The sequence below is a fragment of the Leptonychotes weddellii genome, chromosome 2, assembly GCF_054177405.1.
Source record: "Leptonychotes weddellii isolate Sample4059 chromosome 2, ASM5417740v2, whole genome shotgun sequence".
In the NCBI taxonomy this organism is placed as follows: Eukaryota; Metazoa; Chordata; class Mammalia; order Carnivora; family Phocidae; genus Leptonychotes; species Leptonychotes weddellii.
Genome location: NC_138370.1, coordinates 115,335,605 through 115,356,899, shown reverse-complemented (window position 1 = coordinate 115,356,899; position 21,295 = coordinate 115,335,605). Strand labels below are relative to the sequence as shown.

At 33.7% G+C, this 21,295-nt stretch overlaps 1 protein-coding gene across 1 annotated transcript in view; it reads right to left on the bottom strand.

Annotated features, from left to right (window-relative positions):
• The window catches only part of MAPK10 (mitogen-activated protein kinase 10), a 263,310-nt gene that overhangs the window by 110,609 nt on the left and 131,406 nt on the right, over positions 1 to 21,295 (bottom strand). The window contains exon 3 of the mRNA XM_081813138.1: positions 10,732 to 10,820. Coding sequence (XP_081669264.1) covers positions 10,732 to 10,814 — 83 coding nt within the window. The 5' untranslated portion in view covers positions 10,815 to 10,820. The remainder of the gene's footprint in view (positions 1 to 10,731; positions 10,821 to 21,295) is intronic.

Here is a 21,295-nt window from a genome sequence, read left to right as displayed (position 1 = left end):
AAAAAAAAAAAAAAAAGAATCCCCTTCTCTTACATTTATCAATTGACACAGCCCAGAGTTTGAACTTAACTGAACATTACGTAATTCAGGGGTGAAGTAGACAGTGTTGGTGAGAGAAAGCTGGACTTACAGAACAGTCTAGAAATTCAAAGGGTCTGATTTCATTCATTTGTTAAATATATACTGATCACCTACTGTATGGCAGGCACTATCGAAGATGCTATGGATATAACATTGATCTATCTCAATAGGACAGCCAAGATAAATTCGCTACAAAATGCATCTCCAGAAAATAAACTGGTCAATCTGTTGGATATTATTTTAGTATCGTCATTTGGATACTGAAAAGTATCTGCCAAAAGTGATGATTGTGCTTTTGGCACAAATGATATTGAGCTATTCATTCTCATAGTTATGACCAGCATATTGATTTGCTTCCTGATGCTACTCCAAGACTGTCATAGAAAGTCAGCAGAAACTGTGCCTCCTATTCCATTTGTTATGGCAAAAAGGCATATGTTCAACCCATTTTAAATCTGACTCAAATTATTTACATGTGAGTTTTAAAGGAGGAGATTTAAGACAACAATACTTAAGGATATTGAGGACTCAATTTTGTTCTGTCAAGAGCATATTTTCTCCATTCTGTTTCTTAAAGCATTACTCCCTAAGGAGGATTACGTCCTGAAATGTATATGACTTTTATATTGGTTGCCCAGAGGTGGTTACTCTGTGGAATCAATGGCTTCTAACAAATCAATAATGAAGTAAAACTTTAGGACTTAAATTATATTTAACCATTATTTTCAATGACGTGAGAAAGCACATAGCAGTAATCAATAAATAGAGCCGGCCTGGCTTCTGCCTCCTGTTACTTCCATGTGAAGGAAGAAAACCAGTGCTGCTTCAATGCCTACTAGGCACCAAGCTAGTATTAGGACGAGACACTGTGCTGGGTTATCATAAATCATTTCACGTAAGACTTCATATTCTCATTTTGCAATCGAGAAATCCTAGACTGAGAACTTCAGTAAAGGGCAAAAATACAGCTTTTGTCTAAGAATCCTGACTGTAAGGTCTTGGTTAAGCTTTTTACAATCTTACACTCAGTGTACTTATTTATGGAATTACAGCAATAATCTACTTCTTTTCATTAGTGAGAAGGTTAAATGAGAGAATCTATGTAAAGCTCTCAGTGTGGTATAAGCTTATAAAAAAAACCCTCAACAAAGTTTATTATTATTATTACTACTACTATAATTATTATTACTGAGAAGTTAGATGACATTTAAAGACACATAGCTAATTAGCAGTTTAAGAATGTTTTTAACAAAAAGCTGGCTTGAACTCTAGTGCCATCCCAAGACACTATGATATTGCTATACAGTTAATGTAGAACCAATGGGATTCAGAATAGTCAGGTGATAAAATATTTTTCTATATTTTCGTTTGTGGCAAAAACCATATTTCATGAATATTCATGTACTCCACTACATTTCCCAGCCTTCCCCTGCGGTTTTGTTAGGGCCATGTGACGAGTTCTGGCCCATGAACCACAGTAGAAATAGCAGGTAGTTAGCTAAATGTAGGGGCTTTTAGGGAATGTGCCATCATAATCCATCTCTTTCCACACTCTGGTGTCTTAGTTGGCACAGCATAAGATGGCAGAAACCAAAATTCTTGAGTCACCCTTGCTAACCTGTACTAGACTTTGTATAAGAAGAAATAAACCTTTGCTCTGATAAGTCACTGAGACTTAAGGTCTATCTATTACTGCGGTATGTTTTTCATTCAACAAATATTGGTCTTACAATTGTGTCAGGCAATGTTCCAGGCACCAAGAATAGAAAGTTCCTGCCCTCAAAGAGCTTAATATTAAATTCTTCCTTATAGGATCAAACTTGGAATGCTGACTTCATTATCACAATGATCTAACCTACTAAACTAATCACACTGAAGTCTATATTTCTTATTTACCTATTTCCAGTTTGTCTACAATAAAGAAAAAAGATGTCTAAAACAGGCAATAATAAGTGATATTATAGAATTAAGACAGGAAAAATTTTCCAGGTTAATAAATAATAGTTCCTTTTTAAAGAAATTCTTTCTCAGGGTAGGAGTAAGAAGTTATATTCCCTCATAAGGAGAATAAAAAGTCATTTAGGAATCAAAATGTTTACAAGTTATCTAAATTTCATTGACTTATCAAAGATAGAGTTTATCAAATGATATATTTAAAAATGGACACTAGAACCCTGTTTTCATATATACAACAAAGAGCAGTATTCTTTTTTCTTGTATCTTTTTTTAAAATTTAAATTCAATTAATTAACATATAATGTATTATTTGTTTCAGGTGTATAGATAGGTCTGTGATTCATTAGTCTTATATAATACCCAGTACAATACCAGTTCTTAAATCAAATGATATTATGATTCTCTCATTGCACAATTACAAAAAGATCTAATCTAATCAGTACCTAAGTTTAGTAGTTTCATGTTCTACAAAGTCTGGGTTTTCATCTCTTTGAATATGCACTTTTGTAACTGTCTTAACCTTTTTTGGAATGAGTTAGAGATGTATAGAATATATACAAACCAAATAAATATTCACATTTAGAGAAGATGAACAAAAGAAGAGTTGAACGACACATTCCAGATTAGAACTGGTTTTAGAACTCATGATCTAAGTTGACATTATTCTTCTTAACCTACTGAAAAATTCAGTCTTTGTTTATCATGCACCCCAACTTCAGATAATACCTGTACTGAAAAGCAAAATTATCACTTAATGCATTTTCCAAAGTCTCACATAGAATTAAAATAGTGCATTTAAGGAATTAGTCGATTACTTAAGAACACTATATAGATCAAAATAGAATCCACACATTGATGCTTTTCTTGCAGAGCATGATTTACCATGCACTGAAAACCACAGATAATCTGTGATATTTTATACCACAAATATTTTTAAAGATGTAGGTAATAACTTCATTTAATTTGATTAATACCTCAACCATAATTGAATTTATTGTACTAAGCTACATTTATATTTAGGTTAAGATCATTCAACAAGAAGTCAAGTTCAACCTTTTTGTGCCTCAAGCAAACCAAACAAATACCCACAATCAACCAATACAGGAAAGTTCATCATTATAGAACCAAATCTTAGGACCTTTACGTTTTTTTGTTAATCTTTGTATCATAACTGAATCGATTCATTAACTGAAATATTAATAAATCATTAGAAAAAAAACCTGCCCAAGGTATAAGACACAAATATAACATTAAATTTACTCTTTTGAAATTTGTTGTAGCCATTGTCATGTGTGGGCATATGGAGAAAAACTATTATCAAACATTATGAAACATTCATTCATAAAAATAGGGTAGTTAGTTATCCTGATAGTATAGCTATCTTAGTGATTTCTTTCATAACTCAAGATGTACCATGTTTTTACAGTAATGTTTGCTATGTCTTTAATAATTTACCCACGGACAGTCCATGCACTAAAGCATATATGTTGAGATTTTTTAAAAATGTATGCAAAATTAAATGCAATGTATAAAAGCAAGTATAGAAGAAAGTCAGAGTTGGGCTTCCTCGAATAACACATAGGAGACAAAACCCTTTAAAAGGAGAAACTAAGGTAAAAATTTTCTTCCCCTGTTACATGAAAAACTAAAATAATAAAGGAAAGGTTTATCAGTTAATATCTCAAAATCATAGCCATTCATTTACAAAATACCAAGAATTTCAAATATATCAATGCTTAATCTACTGATTCCCTTAAGCCATATTTATAGGAAGTCAGTGTCTAAGTCGGTATTTTGAGGTGGCAGAAAATCTCCCCCTAAAACTAAAATATACAAATAATGCCATTTATTTCACAGACCACCAAAAATTGTTTTCAGTTTCCCTTTTAGATTACACAGATTTTCCTTTGCCTTGCCCCATCAAAATATCTTTTCCTTTGTTGCTCTATTCCTCTAATGTTGGTATAAAATTCTTCTTTCCATCTAAGATGCCCATCCAATGAAGTGTAAAAATTTTAACGAGATAGTTTCATTGTCTTTGAAACAGAAACACCACAGACCCATCAAATGAGATAAAGTTGAGCAAATCAAGTTATTTTAAATTCAGTATACCTTAAAAACAAAGAACTGTTTTTTTAAAAACCATATAACCCTAGCATCAGGTTTAATGATATTTTTTCAAATGTCCTAGGTACTGTGATCTGAACATATCACTTTAAACTCCTAAAGATAGGTATTCTACAGTTGTAGAATTTATTTATTTTCAGGTTTATAGAAAGCTCTAAAAAGTGAATGCAGCCCATAAAGTATTTACTAACATCCTGAAATTTCTAAAGATCAAAAGAGGAAAACATCTGAACACTAGAAAATAATAAATCAGAAGTGATTGGGGATTCTTAAGTTTTCATCTATTTAGAACAGCCATCATCAGTGGCTAAGAAAATTATTACATGTATACATACAGTGCTTTTATTATCCAGACATTCGAGTGATAAAATAAAATTCAATTAACTAGTTAAGTCATCTATTAATAGTTTATGTCTATTTAAAAAAAACACTGTCTTAACTAGGAAAAAATTCAACATGCTTAGTCTTTGTTATCTTATCTAATAAGGTTTAAACCAAAAATAGTAAGAACTCAAAAGACACTGAAGAACAATTTGACAATAATAACTTCAAAATGAGATTATTTTTGTCATATCTTCAGTAATATTTTAGACTTTATATATCACAAACATCTACTGGAATTTATACAAAAGTGTTCTTTTTTCCTACTGGGGAACAAAAGATCTTAGGCTTCTTTGCATTTAATCATAGTATGTCGGTTCTTGTTATATTTAACTGCTATTCGCTTCCGTTAAAACACTGTACACCAATAGATTTCAGAAAGTTCATAACGGGACTAGGGAAAAACCTTCTAGTATAATAGTTGAGATTTTCAACTCCAGAATAAAACATAATTGTATTACACCTTCGATAATTAATAGTGTTGTGAAGGTTAAATGAGGTAAAGTCTTAATAAAGTCTTCTTTGATAACTATTGGGGTTTGGGTTTTTTTCTGACTCATTGTTTAGCACATAGCTGTTGCAGAGGTCTTTAACTCAAAGAGGAATAGGTTTTCAAGATTATAAGCCCAGCCACTCTCTTTCGTGCTTTAGACTAGACAGTGTGTTCTTTGAGAACAGTAACCATCTCATTCATCTTGTATCCCTAGTTTTTACAAGCTGCAGGTTTATATCATAGGTACTCAGTTAAGATGTATTGAATACATAAATCATGGAATTAATCAGTAATCAATCAGTCAATACATAGGTATCTCCTTACATAGAAAATTTAAGGAGGCAGAAAGAGTTTCTGTGTCATAGCCAAAAAGAACCCCAGTGGGTTCAGTCTCTTTGTTTCTAGTTCTACTGACATTTATAATTCTCAATTCATTAATTTGAGCCCTCTTTGGAAATCCGATATTAAGAAATCATTTTAAATGATTCATAACCAACTCAAGCATCAGTAAACATTTAGAGAAGACAACAAATTATTAACGTTGAGATAAATGTTTGGTTAACACTGATTTGTGATAGCAAAATAACCAAAATGTAATTAAATCTATTAATGTACACTTATAAAATGTTAAGATATTGAGAAATTGACTTGATTTTGAAAAGCAAGTAAACAAATTTCTACTCGGGAAGTGGTGTTTCTCTATTAAATTTTTATTTATCCTCTTTTATTCAAAAGGCATTTATTGTACATTTACAGAATTAAGGTAGATTTCTGGACTTGGAAATTCAAGATGAGGATACCCTGGTCCTGCCCCCAAGGTGGTCAGTCACCATGGAGAGGGGAAAAACATAAACCTGTACAACTAATGGTAATGTACATCAGGATATGATAAATGCTATAGATACCCATGGACATGTGTGCGGTTTCCAACATGCATTTCTGTGTGTATATATTCCTTGTTTAAAATCCTGACTCATCTGTTCAGTACAACAGAGTTCCAAAAATAGCACTTTTTACAGATTTTTTTTTAATTTGGAAAAGTGAAATTAAACAGCTCTGTAATTCTCTGTTCAATTGAGAAAGGAAAGCTAAGAAGGCTTACCTGTTTCACAGGGGGATCCAGAGTGTTTGCACTTTCAATTCCCTGTCAGTCTATATTTTTGTAAAGGATTCATACCAGTCCAAACTAAAGATTATTCTTTTATTGTCTAACGTTACACAGATAAATTTCTCCCCAGAATATAATGAGAGACCTCTTGCTTGCAAAAGCTGCTTGTTGGAATATTTAAAAAAAAATTTAATAGGAGTAGTTAAAAAATTCAATGACTCCCGGGACGCCTGGGTGGCTCAGTCGATTAAGCGTCTGCCTTCAGCTCAGGTCATGATCCCAGGGTTCTGGGATCGAGTCCCGCATCGGGCTCCCCGCTCTGCGGGGAGCCTGCTTCTCCCTCTGCCTCTGCCTCTCTCTCTATCTCTCATGAATAAATAAATAAAATCTTTAAAAAAAAAAAAATTCAATGACTCCCATGTTCTTCAAGTAATTCAACTAAAAAATAAAATCAACACTACTACAAATAATGTACATATTTCCTGTTTATAAAGAACTAGCTGGGCAAGTTTGTTCTTTATATTTTCTGTAACTTCTTATTTATAACAAATGAAAAAATTGGAAATATGACATAATATAAAAAGCCACAGATTAAGACTCAAGAGACCTGGAAACTGAATATACTTGATCACTTGTCTTTGCGCATTGTCTCTCTGGCAAGAAGTTGGGAGCAACCTAACCCTGCTGTGGTCAGGGTAAACACCATAGCATACTAAGAATATGTGAGATGTCTCATGAAATAAGAAGCTTCCAAAAAACATAGTTTGAAAGTGAACCCCAGTCGATAACTCTGCTCTAAAAATGAATACACTCTTTTCTCTAAATTGCTAGAGCAGTATATCAGGCGTAGAGCTACAGAAAAGAAAAATAAATAAATAAACATTATCAAGTAAAAATTCTACAGGGAAAGTAAATAAAATGCTCTGAGTCATGACCAGCAACATTCTGCTTGCTATAATATTTTTAGATTTTTTTAAACTTATAGAATATGCATGTATCTAGATACCAAAAGCTCATAGTAAGCAAAAAAAAATTCAGAGTCATTAATAAAGTTCATGCTTCACTTCTCTTCATTCCTTTGCTTTCAAAGAAGTCTTGCTAGAAATAGACATTTTGCATCTGTACCCAAATGTTGGGAGCTGATTAAAAAAAAAATAACTTCAACCTACAAAAAGACTCTGGATTAAAAAATATAGCGTAAGTTTTAAGATCTTTTTTACTGATAATTTTTGAAGTTCAGATTTAATCTTGAGGTATGTAAAACATGAATTAGTTTTTTGTTTGGTTGTGGTTGGTTTTGTAAGTGTTAGTGCCCATAGTAAGCAGATAGGCTCATGGCAGCTAATGAAATAGCACACAGTCACATCGCTCGCAAGTGGTAGGGCCCAGATATTCTACCCAGAAATTCAGTCCTGCTCCTTTCAATCAAAGCACAGTCACAGGTGCAACTGATTACCTAAACCAAATATATATCATTCATTGATTCATTACACAAATACTCAGTGATTGCCCACGCCCTGCCGTGTGCAAAAGAGAGAAAATTCCAATAGTATGCTGGGTAAATGCTCAACAACTGCAGGGAGGGAGGAGACTTATTGTAGTAATTGTTTATTTACATAATGTACATGCTCCTATAATAACAGACTTCCATCTACCAACCTTACATCACTGAACTTTGAGTTGGGGGGAGAGATGCACAATCAACTCTTGTGAGCCTGTGTGAGTTGGCTCCTGCCCATGTGAAAAATGCATTGTAGTAGAGAGAGAGAAGCAACATACTAGTCACATATATGGCATATCAGCTACCAAAAAGTGTTACGGAGGGGAAAAAAAAGCAAGGCTGACAAGTTGGGTAGGCAGCGTAGGTAGGAAGGGGCAATATTAAATAGGGCAGTCAAGAAAGATTCCCTAAAAAATGACATTTGAGCAAAGCCCTGACAGTGGTGGAGGAGTGGACCAAGAGGACAATAAAGGAAGAGCATTTCAGGGAGGGGGACCTCTAGGTGGCTACATGGTAAAGGCTTGGGTATTTATTTTAAGAATTTTAGTTTTTACCATAAGTGAAATGGGAAGACGTTGAAAGGTTTTTCTGTTTTGTTTGGTTTTAGCCAAGGAGTGACATGATCTCACTTATACTTTTCAAAATATTACTCTTGATGATGTTTGAGAGTAAACAATTTAGGAGTGAGCAAATGTGGAAACTCTGGTAATAATCCAGGCAAGAGGTAACAGTAGGTTGGATCAAAGTGGTAGTGAAGGGGTGCCTGGGTGGTTCAGTCGTTAAGCATCTGCCTTCAGCTCAGGTCATGATCCCAGGGTCCTGGGAACGAGCCCCGCATCAGGCTCCCTGCTTAGCTTGGTGGGGAGCCTGCTTCTCCTTCTGCCTGCTGCTCCCCCTGCTTGTGCTCTCTCGCTCTCTCTGTCAAATAAATAAAATATTTTAAAAAAACACACACACAAAGTGGTAGTGGAGAGAATGTTGGGAAGTGGTGAGATTTCAGATATATTTTGAATGTAGAGACAACAGTATTTGCTGACAAATTGAATGTGAAGTGTTGCCCAAAAGATGATTCCAAAGATTTTGTTCTAAGCAACTGGGAAAGGTGAATTTAGCATTTACTGAATTAGAACAGAGTATTTTGGAGGAAAGATCAGGAATTTGGTTTGGTGTATGCAGAGTTTGATATGCCTATTAGACATCTAAGCAGAGAGGTAGAACAAGTAGCTGGGCATGGTCTGGCTTTGGGGAGAGATTTGGGTTGGAGATATAACTATGGAAGTAGTCAAGATACTGATAATACTTAAAACAGGGACTCAATTGGAGCACCAGAAGAATGAATGTAAATTTATTTAAAATATATTCAGCTATTTAATAAACACATATTCCAGCACTGTTCTCATTGCTCTGCAAGTATTAACTCATTTAATTCTCATGACCCTAGAAGGTAGATATCATTATTTTCCTCTTTTTACAAATTTAGAAACTAATGCACAGAGCAGTTAAGTAACTTGCCCAAGGCACAAACAAGTATACGGCTAATAAGTGACAGACTTGGAGTTTCTAACAAAGCTGTCCAGTTCCAGAATTACTTTTTTTTAAGATTTTATTTATTTATTTGACAGAGAGAGACACAGCGAGAGAGGGAACACAAGCAGGGGGAGTGGGAGAGGGAGAAGCAGGCTTCCCGCTGAGCAGGGAGCCCAACGCGGGGCTCAATCCCAGCACCCCGGGATCATGACCTGAGCGGAAGGCAGGCGCTTAACGACTGAGCCACCCAGGTGCCCTTAGTTGCAGAATTCTTATTACAGAAGAGAAGTTATTTAAATGCCTGAGGCTTCCAGCACTATGACATTTAGAGGTCAGGGAACTGAGGCAGATCAGATCAGTAAATCCTACTCATAGCACGTAACACATTTTACTCTCCCTTGGAAATTCTACTTATGCTTAGAGAGAGTAGATTTACCAATGTTTGTTTCCCTTTATATTTTTTCACATTTTCTGTAACAAGCACATATTACTTCCAGAAACAGAAAAGAGTGTTTTAAAATAATAGAAGGTACAGAGTTGTTTTTTAAACCTTGTTTCAAAGGATGCATATCACTCCCTGTTTACAGCACAGCTCAATGAGAAAATAACAGTGAAAATCATTACAGAAAAGCTGAATTGCTTTTTGCTTGGAGCATGAATAAAGTTACTATAATTTATTATCCAAAGGATAATCCTGAGAGTGAAGGGGAGCACTATTAATTATACCATAACAACAGGCTGAAGTTAGGATTACCCTAAACATAACCTGTAGTAGGAATAAGCAGCCCAGCTAGCCTCTTTCTTAAGAATAGAATATGTATGAATATAGGAGAGCAGACTCTTATCTGGTCCATGCACACTACCTTCTTACTATGGTTCGTTGTAGGCTAAATATACCTTTGTTTGCTGTTATTGTTGTTTACCCTTTTACTAACTACCAGTTAGCACCGGGCATCAAAAAAACTGAGCACACCTGGCATGGTACTATCTGTGGGTATTGGAGATCTGCTACAGAAGGCTCATTGGTCCTTATGATGAGAAACAATAATACGGACTTCAGCTGTTTTGATGATTCAAGCCACATTTCAAGTATTAGGAAAGACATATTAATGGCATTAAGTATAAATAAAATCTAGTAAGAAATCACTTTACCCAGTGACTAATTTATAATCATTAAAAAGAATCATTTTCATTCCCATTCTAACTCAAGTGAACTGAGAAAGAAAAAACATTTAACTATCCATTTCTATTTACATTAACTTGATGTGGAACATATGCAAGATGAAATGGCAAAATAGAAATACAAGGGGGGTGCCTGGGTGGCTCAGTTGTTAAAGCGTCTGCCTTCGGCTCAGGTCATGATCTCAGGGTCCTGGGATCGAGCCCCACATTGGGCTCCCTGCTCCGCAGGAAGCCTGCTTCTTCCTCTCCCCCTCCCCCTGCTTGTGTTCCCTCTCTGGCTGTGTCTCTCTCTGTCAAATAAATAAATAAAATCTTTAAAAAAAAAAAAAAAAGAAAGAAAGAAATAACAAGGGAATATACTGTACCTTGTTTTACCTGTAAGGAACACACACCTGACAAAAGGCAATTTTCACATCCAAGGTTGGTTCACTGCAGTAGTACAATAAATGGAGGCTCATAAATACCTATAGAAAAAGGGGGGGGGGCATGAATTTCCAAATCACCTAATTGTTCATTATTTAATAGTATAAACTTTAATATAATTTGAATTAAACACAAGGTGTCATGCATAACATATATTCAGCATAATCTGTATCCTGACTAGTGACAGGTACTTTTCATAAATCATAAACACTAAATAATAAAATAAGGTAAAATGTCCTATTTTTATCATGATTAATAACACCACAATCATAAAGATTAGATATAAGGAATCGGATATACTTAATAAGTTAAAGTTTAGAACATCCTATTATACAGGACTTTCAGTTCTAGGCATCTAACTTTAAAAATCTCAAACATATGCTCAAGAGCATATATATAAGGATGTTTATCATAGAATAAAGGGACTTTTAAATAAACTGTAATGGATAATAGAATTATATACAGGACATGGAATAATTGAATTCAAACTTAAGGATCAGCATAGATAAATTTTTCAAACATGATGTTGAGTGGAGAAAAAGCAAGTTGCAAAGGGGTATGAAGGTCATTGTATTATTAACATAAAATTTTTACATAGACAAAATTATGTATATTGCTTTGTTATAGAATCATAAAACCAAGACTAAAAAAAAAATGGGCACTATGTTAACATCAATTTAATCTTGGTAGTTAAGTACAAAGATTTCAATTATATTATTTTCCATATGTTTGAAATATTTTATAATTTTGCAAAGGAGAGGATAAAATCAACAATTTTTAAAGGAGAGGATAAAATCATGTAATGGTGGTAATGCCAAATTAGGTATTGTGTTAATCTGAGTATGATGAAGCAGCATCAGAGAAAACCGACTGAAACATTTTTCAGTTCAGTTAGGCACACTTTACTGAATGTTTATTGTATGCAAGACACAATTCTGTGAGTTAAACAATTTTAAAACCACAATTGACACAAGACTTCTGTTTCTGACAATATGAATGATTAGGTATCTTGAAAACCACTTTTAGTGTAAAACTCCTAAAAAAAGTTAGATGAAATATACAAAATATATTTTTTAATGCATAACCAAACTGCTGAAAGAAAGAAAGGAAGGAAGGAAGAAAGGAAGAAAGGAAGAAAAGAAAGAAAGAAAGAAGGAAGGAAGGAAGGAAGAAAGAGAAAGAAAGAAGGAAGGAAGAAAGAAAGAAAGGAAGGAAGGAAGGAAGAAAGAAAGAAAGAAGAAAAATTCTGAGAGGCTGAAAACAATGTGAAAGATTTCATGCAAAGAAGTAAATGAGCTGAAGCTGCCATTTGTCCCCAGGCCATCTGCTGATGTCTGAAGATGAGAACTTTAGTTTTTAAAGAGTAGCATGTAGAGTCCAGGAAACAAAGCTTAGAACCTATCTATGGTGGGAAGTCACATTGAAGACACCCGCACTGAGCTTAGTAGAGGACGTTTTGTTTGTTTGTTTGTTTGTTTGTTGTATTTGATGAGGTATATTCACAATGGTTGCAGCTTTTTTTTTTTTAATTTGAAATCAAGTTAGTTAACCTCTAATGTAGTATTGGTTTCAGGAGTAGAATTTAGAATTTAGAAATTTATCACTTACATATAACACCCAGGACTCATCCCAACAAGTGCCCTCCTTAGTGCCCATCACCCAGTTAGCCCATCCCCCCATCCACCTCCCCTCCAGCAACTCTCAATTTGTTCAGTAGAGGAAGTTTTAAACAAAGTTTAGGAGAGCTAGCAACACAATCCCAGAAGGAAGGTCTGAATTGCAAGAAAAAAATACAAAGGAATTTGGCAGGTTTTTTAAATTTAAGAAAGAATGAAAGGGCAAGAACATACAAGACATTCCTTAAGAAGAGCAAAGTAAGTGTTTGTCTGTGGAGGTTAGGAGGTAGAAAGCTAAAGTAAACATATATGGGATGATGCAGAGATAGACCTATAAATAAAGAGCCAAAAACAGACACATACATACGTGGAAGCCTAACTATGTTAAAGTCTGCATTTCAGATATATGGGGAAAGAAGAAACTATGCATTAAATCATGCTGAGACAATAGGTCATGCATCAGAAATATGGAGGGCGGAGGGTAGGGAGGAAGCCCACCCCTGTTGAAAGACAATTTTCTAATTAGGTCTTTCACATTTCTTCATGTCTTGCAAACAGAAGCACTGGCTGTTTTTATTCCAGACTACCTTCTCAAGGATAATAGCAAACAGTTTTGGAAGAGAGAGATAGTATCTCCCTATGGAGCAAAGAAAGGGCAGGTTTGATTACTCTCCAGTATAGTAAAGATAAGGTGTCCCTCTGGGGCAAGCCATGCTTACTGCCAATTATAAAGATTTGGGGGCGCCTGGGTGGCTCAGTCGTTAAGCGTCTGCCTTTGGCTCAGGTCATGATCTCAGGGTCCTGGGATCGAGCCCTGCATCGGGCTCCCTGCTCAGCAGGAAGCCTGCTTCTCCCTCTCCCACTCCCCCTGCTTGTGTTCCCTCTCTTGCTGTCTCTCTCTCTCTGTCAAATAAATAAATAAAATCTTAAAAAAAAAAAAAAAAAGATTTGGGTTCCTTATGCTTGGAGTTCCTCTTCTATAACATAACCCCCTGCATATGCAGTAGTCACCTGACTTTCTTTGAATCACCCTATGGGATTGGGGCCTAAGGAACTGGCATGAATGTTGACATTCTATCTACTGCTATTAATGTGAGTAACAAAGACCAAGGATCCATGTCTACTTCTTCAATTTGAGTGGTGGAGTCATGCATGTTTGTTTCATTATTATTTTTTAAAGCCTACATATATGAAATACTACTTGACATGTCAAATATTTTATAATAGAAAAAAATTCAAGTGACACAAAGAACTAGTGGTCTTTTATTCTTTTGCTGGGCATTGCTTTGAAGGCACAAATGCCCGGAACCAAAACATTTATAATAGCCATTAATGGGAAATGATCTTGAAGAGAAATGCCGAGAGGTGTAAAGCAGGAAAATAGAAGAAACTGTGCTTGATGATAACATTAAACTACTGAATTGAGAAATTCTGGAACTTTTCTACTTCTAGACTTTCTGTTGTATAAGAAGGCAACCGCCCAAAAAATAATTACTAAAATATAGTCAGAAAGTAAAAAATAAAACAACAAAACAAACAACCTATTCTCAATTTTTAGTCTGTGAGATTATTTTATTGTATCCATGAGATTTCCATGAGATTTATGTATCATTTTTGCCAATTACCTCTACTTTTTAAAAATTTTTAAGTTCAGTTTTAATTCAGGTATAATTTACACATAGCAAAATTAACAGTTCTTAAGTGTATAGGTTGATGAGTTTTGATAAATGCACATATCCATGTAACTCACATTTCAATGAAGATAAAAAATAGTCTGAAAACCCCTGTGCTCTTTTCTAGACAATATTCCCCACTCCCCAGGCAAACAGTATTCTAATTTCTTTCACTATAAATTAGTTTTTCTTGTCCTAGAACTCTTATCAATGAGTTGGGCTTCTTTTGCTCAGCATTATGCTTTTAGTATCAGCCATATTGGCATAAATTTTAGTAATTGTTCATTTTATGGTTCGGTTTAATGCATCACTGTGTGCTTATGCATTCTGCTTTAGGGCATTTGAGGTGCCTCTATTTTTTAACATTATTAAGAATTCTGCTATGAATACTTATGTACATATATTTTTGTATAAATATGCTTTCATTCCTCTCAGGAAAAGTACCAAGAGAAAAAATTGTTGGATCATAAGATTAGGAATATGTTTAATTTATGAAAAATTGCCAGGCACATTATTAACCCCCTGCAGCAATGTATGAAAATTCAGTCGTTTTATATCCTTGCCAACATTTGGTGTTATCAGTTTTCTAAATTTTAATTATTCTAATGGGTATTTAATAATATTTTGTTATAGTTTCATTTTTTATTTCCTTGATTACTAATGATGTTGAGCTTATTTTCATGTGTTTATTGACCATTTATTTATCATCTTTTGTGAAATGCCTTTTCAAGTCTTGTGCATTTACTGGTAGTCTGTGGGTAGGAGGAGGAGGTTATCTGTCTTTTTATTACAAATTATAGAAATTCTTCATTTATTTCAGATAAAAGTTTTCTGTCAGATATACATATTATGAATATTTTCTTTCAGTCTGTAGCTTGCATATTGAACTTACAAATGTTGTCTTTTAGTGAATAATACTTAATTTTTATGAAATTTATTTTATCATTTATTTTTCTTTTATTAATAGTGCTTCCTTGATTCTACCAAGGGGTCTTTGTCAACACCAAGTTCACAAATATATTCTTCCACATTTTCTTCTTGAAGCTTTACATTGTTAACTTTACTTTTAGGAATATAATCCACCTCCAATTAATTTTAATCTATGATGTGATTATATATATTAAGGTATACATTGAGATTCATTTTTCTCCTTATAAATAGCCAGTTGTTCAAGTATCCGTGGTCATAAGACTTTCTATATTGAGTTGCCTTGTTCCCTTGGCCAAAAAAATCAATTGACTGTACAAGTGTGGATCTATTTCAAGACTCTGTTCTGTTCCATTGACTACTGTCTCTATTTACCCCAATATCATTCCATCTTGATTACTGAGCTTTATAATAAGTTCTTCAAATTCAGTAAGGCCTCCAAATTTTTTTCTTCTTTTTATTTGGGAGACCCTTCTAGGTCTTTGCATTTCCACATGAACTTTAAAAATCAGCCTGACATTTCAAAAAATTTTTAAAAACTTTCTGGAATTTGATTAAGAATGTATTAGAGCTATAGATCACATTGGGAAGAAAGATATCTTAATATTGGGTGTTTTAATCCATTATTATAGTATATTTGCCCATTTATTTTAGTTCTAATTTATCTCAGGAATGTTTTATAGTTTGCAGTGTATAGATCTTATATGTTTTTCTTTAAGTTTATTCTTTAGCATTTATATTTTTGATGCTAATGTAAAAGGTATATTTTTAATTTCCATTTCCCAAATGCTTATTTTTAAAAATAACGTTAATTTTTGTAAGTGACCTTGCATTCTACCACACTGCTAAATTCATTTATTAAATCTAGTAAATATATTATAGGTTGTTTAGGATTTTCCTTATACACAGAAAAGTTTTCTGCAAGATAGTTTTTCCTTTTTCCTTTCTAATCTGCTTTTCCTTACCTAATTGCCTACTCCAGTACAATGCTGAATAGAAGTGAGGAGATGCTGATGATCTTTGTCTTTTAATAGATGTATTTAGTCCATTTACATTTAAAATGAATATGAATATTGCTGAGATCAAGCCTACTGCTCTACTATTTATTTCATATTTTACCCCTGTATTCTTTATTCTATTTTTCCTCATTCTCAGCCTTTTTTGGAAGAATTATCTTTTTGTTTTCCATTTTATTTTATCCAACAACTTACTAGTTATACTTTTTTTTAGTGGTTGTTCTAGAGTTTACAACCTGCATTTTTAATTTTAAGTCATCTAGCTTCAAATAATATTAGTCTACTTCACATATAGTTTAAGAAACTTATAGTATATTTCAATTTTCTCCTCAGGTCCTTTGAACGATTGTTGTCATATATTTCACTTATACATATTTTATAAACCCCATAACAGATTGCTATTATTTTTGCTTTAAATAAGCAATTCTATTTGAAAGAAATTAATAAATTACAAAGAAAAGTATGTTATATTTGTTACGTATTTTCTCCGTATAGTTCTTTCTCACCTTTCTTTAAAGTTATTATAAATGGTATTTTTATTTTATTTCCATTTTCCAAATGCTCATTTTCAGCATTTAAAATATGTTCTCCCATTCATTATTGTCTCATTATCTTATAGCATGCATTAAATGGGGAAACGTCCTCCCAGCCACTCTTCAGTTTTTCCTGCAGTCTTCTCACAGCACTTTGTTTGTACTTTTATTATGAATATCTTATAATATTGTACCTGTTTGTTCATATGTCTGTTCCATACTACATTATGACCTTCTCGGGGAAAGTGACTATGTTTTATTCATGTTCACAACCCCAGGGCCCAACACTGTTCTTAGTATATAGCTAATGTCGAGTAAATGTTTACTGAAAAAAGGAAAATTAAATGAAAAAAAAGGTTCTTTCCTTCTCTAGTACAAATCTAAGTATTTTCACTATCTTTGCATATTGAGATCTATAAGTTTTCAATAAGTTTGATGCTAACAAATTAGGAATGAGGAGTTTGTAGTAGTGAAAGTGTGAAAGAGTCCAACACAGATGACCTCAGAAATGCTACCCAGCAAGGCTGTTTTAGTTCTGTACTGCTGAATTGGGCATGTGGGAAATAATAACATCCAGCTCACTACCTGAAATGAACACTGTATTTTAATTTTTAATGAATGAATAATCTTGCTATGGAAAGCAAGCATCCTGACCTTTCCTGGTTGCGTCATAAAGATTCCAAATGTAGCACCATGACTAAGTCACCAAGTCACTGCAGAAACTTCTTGCTTCACAAAGGGACATTAAAAGAAAAAGAATGTTCAGTATGATAATCTCAGTGAATTACAGAAAACTAGTTTGGTAATTATATTTCCTGATAGCATGGCAGGGAGCATTTGGCACCATTGCATGGAAACGACATAAATGGCCAGGGCATTATCTCGATATTAGTCTAAAACGGAATTAGTGACAATATCTTGGTGCAATAGAGGACCCATGAGTACCTTGAAAAGGGAGGGGATGATAATTTGGGGAATTTAGTGCTTTCAATTACTGGCTGTTCTTCTGGGGAAAGCCCCATATGTGCACTCCTTGCTATGCACTATACTGAGTTTCTCTTCATTAACATGCCTATGTGAGTTAATGGTTACTCTGAGCAAAGCAGTAGGCCAAGTTGTATGAATGAGATATACTTAAGAATTTATGAGGTTGAACTGATGCACAGTAGCTGCTATGAAAGAATGTAACTTTGATGTGTTTTAATAGCTTAGATCAATACTTAAATTCTTTTATATTTGAGATGTACCAACTAAACCACAGGAGGTTTGAGAAGCTTCACAGATGCAAAAAATCAAATTGTTCTGGGCAGCTCCAGGCTCCCATGGTTTGTCACTGAAATGTAATACTTGCAAGAGAAAACTAAATGAACAATTGATTACAAAAAATGTTTTGAGATCCAGCACTTTCCAAGTTGAACTAATATAAAACAAACTCATCTGTAAATAATTTTTGTATTTATTACATATCAGACTTATTAACAGATGACTCTCTTAACAGCCTGTAAGCATATGTACAATATTAGAATATAAAGTTATAGTTAATTACAAAAAAAAAAAATACTGTCTCTTCTATGCCCAAAAGAAGTCTCCCAACTATGTATAAAAAATGTACATATAAAAAAACAAATGAGAAGTAAATATACCATGAAGCAAGTAATTATCTTTTTAGTGCTGATAGAGAAAATTAAATTAAATTAAATTTTCTATTAAGAACTGTGCAATTGATCACTTTAAGATATTATTATATCTTTTGGTCCATGGACTATCATTTAGAGCAAAAGTCAAAAAACTGTGGCCCATGGACAAATTCAACTCACCATCCATTTTTGTAAATAAAGTTTTATTGGAACACGGCCATCCATTAGTTTACATATTGTCTAAGGCTGCTTCCACACTATAATGGTAGATTTGAGTAACTGTTACAGAAACTATATGGCCTGCAAAGCTTGAAATAATCTGACCCTTTTTAGAAAAGGTTGCCAGTAGAGCATGTGGCTCTTAATCTCAGGGCTCTGAGTTCAAGCCCCACATTGGGCATAGAGCTTACTAAAAAAATAAATAAAAACATTTTTTTAATTAAAATAAATTTTAAAAAGAAAAGGTTGCCAACCTCTGATTTAGAGCACTCTCAACACAAACATCTAGAAGCATATCACCAGATTCAGTATAAAAGCAAAAATAATTTAATGTCTCTAATTATAAGTTTGTAAGTACACAAAATACTTTCTAATAAATAATATTTAATGTCTAATAAATACTACTCCCTCCCAAGTAATCTGTGCTTGTCTATATCCAGAATGAAAGTATCTCTTAAAATATTGTTCATGTAACAAGATGATCGCTTCCATAGAAACCCTTTGATAAACTTATTTAGCAGGAGTAAAGCACTAGAGACCAGAATATAAGAGATGAGAAAGAGGCAAATACATAAGAAATAAAAAGGATTATTAGAGAGAAAGAACATAAAAATAAGAAATATAAAAACAGCAAAATTCACCAATTTGAGAATTATAATACATAAAAACATTTTTAAATTTTCTTAGTATTGAACATACAGCATTGCTTCTGGTCCTAGAAACCTGGTAGGCTTAGCTAACATGGAAACTCTTACATCACAAAACTCTAGATGAGCTGGGTAAACTGTAACAAAAAGTAGTTAATGTGCAGTTGAATTTACATGAGAAATGGAAAACTGCCAGTGGTGTTCTGAACTTGGCTCCTACAATCAGCTTGCAAAAGCTGAATGTGCACAGCTTTTCCCAACTCCAAGCTTGATAACACCACTTCAGTAGTTTAAAATTGGCTTTGGTGGGAATATTTATACCATAGAAACTGGCAAATGCTACAAACCAAGCTTTCTTCAGAGAACTGGTGATTGAACATCTAGTAGCACACCACTGGAAGTTACCAGGTACCAGAAATGAAAAAGAAATTAAAAGATAAATCACAAATTTCCAGAAATATCACAAGGAAAACAAATACCATAAGTGAGAATCATCAGATACTATAAAAGAAGTATTACCACCACAAGAACTTCATATGATAAAAACAACTGGGAAGACCATAAGTAGGAATGAGTGAAATAATTAAAGAATCAGAATAAGAGACAAGTGCCATAAGAAATAAGCTATCACTATGATAAGAAGAAAAATTGACAGATTTGAAAATGAACTAAATAGAAGTTGTGGGGAAAGTAGCTTTTAAATTGAAAGCCTAATGGGTTGAACAGGCTAAATAGAAACAGTCAAGCTAATCAATTAGAAAGAAATTCACAAGAATTTGTCACATGCTAATAAAGAGATGGAAAATATAAAAGATTGAGAGATATAGGCAATAGAATAACAAGGTCCAAAATAAATATAACAGGAATTTCAGAAAGAACAAAGCAAATTAAACAGAATGGGCAAAGGGCAATATTTGAATTGATAATGACAATTAAATCTCCTAAATAGTTGAAAAACATAATGAAGTCCTTAGCAGGATAGGTAAGAATAAATCCATGCCTAAAAATATTATGAAGAGCAGTCAACACAGTGATAAAATCTTAAAAGCAACTAGAGATAAGTGTCAGAATCCCCATAAAAGAACAATTGAACTGATGAGTATAAAAGCATTAAAGTAGGAAAAGTGGCACATTAGAAATGACACTTTATTTTTTTTTTTTAAGATTTTATTTATTTATTTGACAGAGAGAGAGAGACAGCTAGAGAGGGAACACAAGCAGGGGGAGTGGGAGAGGGAGAAGCAGGCTTCCCGCCGAGCAGGGAGCCCCATGAGGGGCTGGATCCCAGGACCCCTGGATCATGACCTGAGCCGAAGGCAGACGCTTAACGACTGAGCCACCCAGGCGCCCCTAGAAATGACACTTTAAAACACAAAACAGAACCATTAAGAAAGGAAAAAAAGATAAAACACAGAACAGAACCAACATGAGAACAATAAAACATACAAACAAACAGAAAGATCAGCTGATTACCAACATAAATGGAAAGTAAAGTTCTCTAATTTTGATGAGAAAAATTCTAATTTTGATAGCAAAAACATCCTATGATTTGCAACCAATTGGAGGAGAAGTAATTACCATTAGAATTCACCTTCTTCCTTCACCAAGGAGGGACACAGAAGCCAAGCAAGGTAGTCCCAATAGAAACTGCCATTAAAGTAACTTTAAAAAAAGAGAGCTTTTCTGCTTAATAGCAAAGAAAAAAGTAAAATATTGTTTTACTTCTCAAATTCTTAAAGTTTCTTGATGAATAATATTCAGTGTGGAACAGACCTACACTGCTCTCTTCCTCCTAGACACCTATTTTTCTCAATATCTCACTTCATTCATGTCTATCCAATATAAAATAAGCACCAAATAAACATTTCTTGAATGAATTATTAGACATTGCAAATTAAAATTGATACCAACTTTGGGTATAGCTTGATAACAAGATATTCAATTGCTTTAAAATGCATTTAAGATTTAAATAATTCCATACTTAAGAATTTATGCTAAAGACATAATCAAGTATCTGTACAAAGATTAATCTGTAAGAATGTCAACAATAGCATTATTCATAGTAAAATAATTAAAAAACTAAATGTTCAATAAAAATGGATTAATAATTTTTTTTTTTTTTTTTTTTTTTTAGAGAGAGGGGCAGGGCGGGGAGGGACGGGGGAGAGAGGAAGAGAGAGAATCTTAAGCAGGCTCCACAGCCACTGCAGACCCCAACACAGGGCTCAATCTCACAACCCTGAGATCA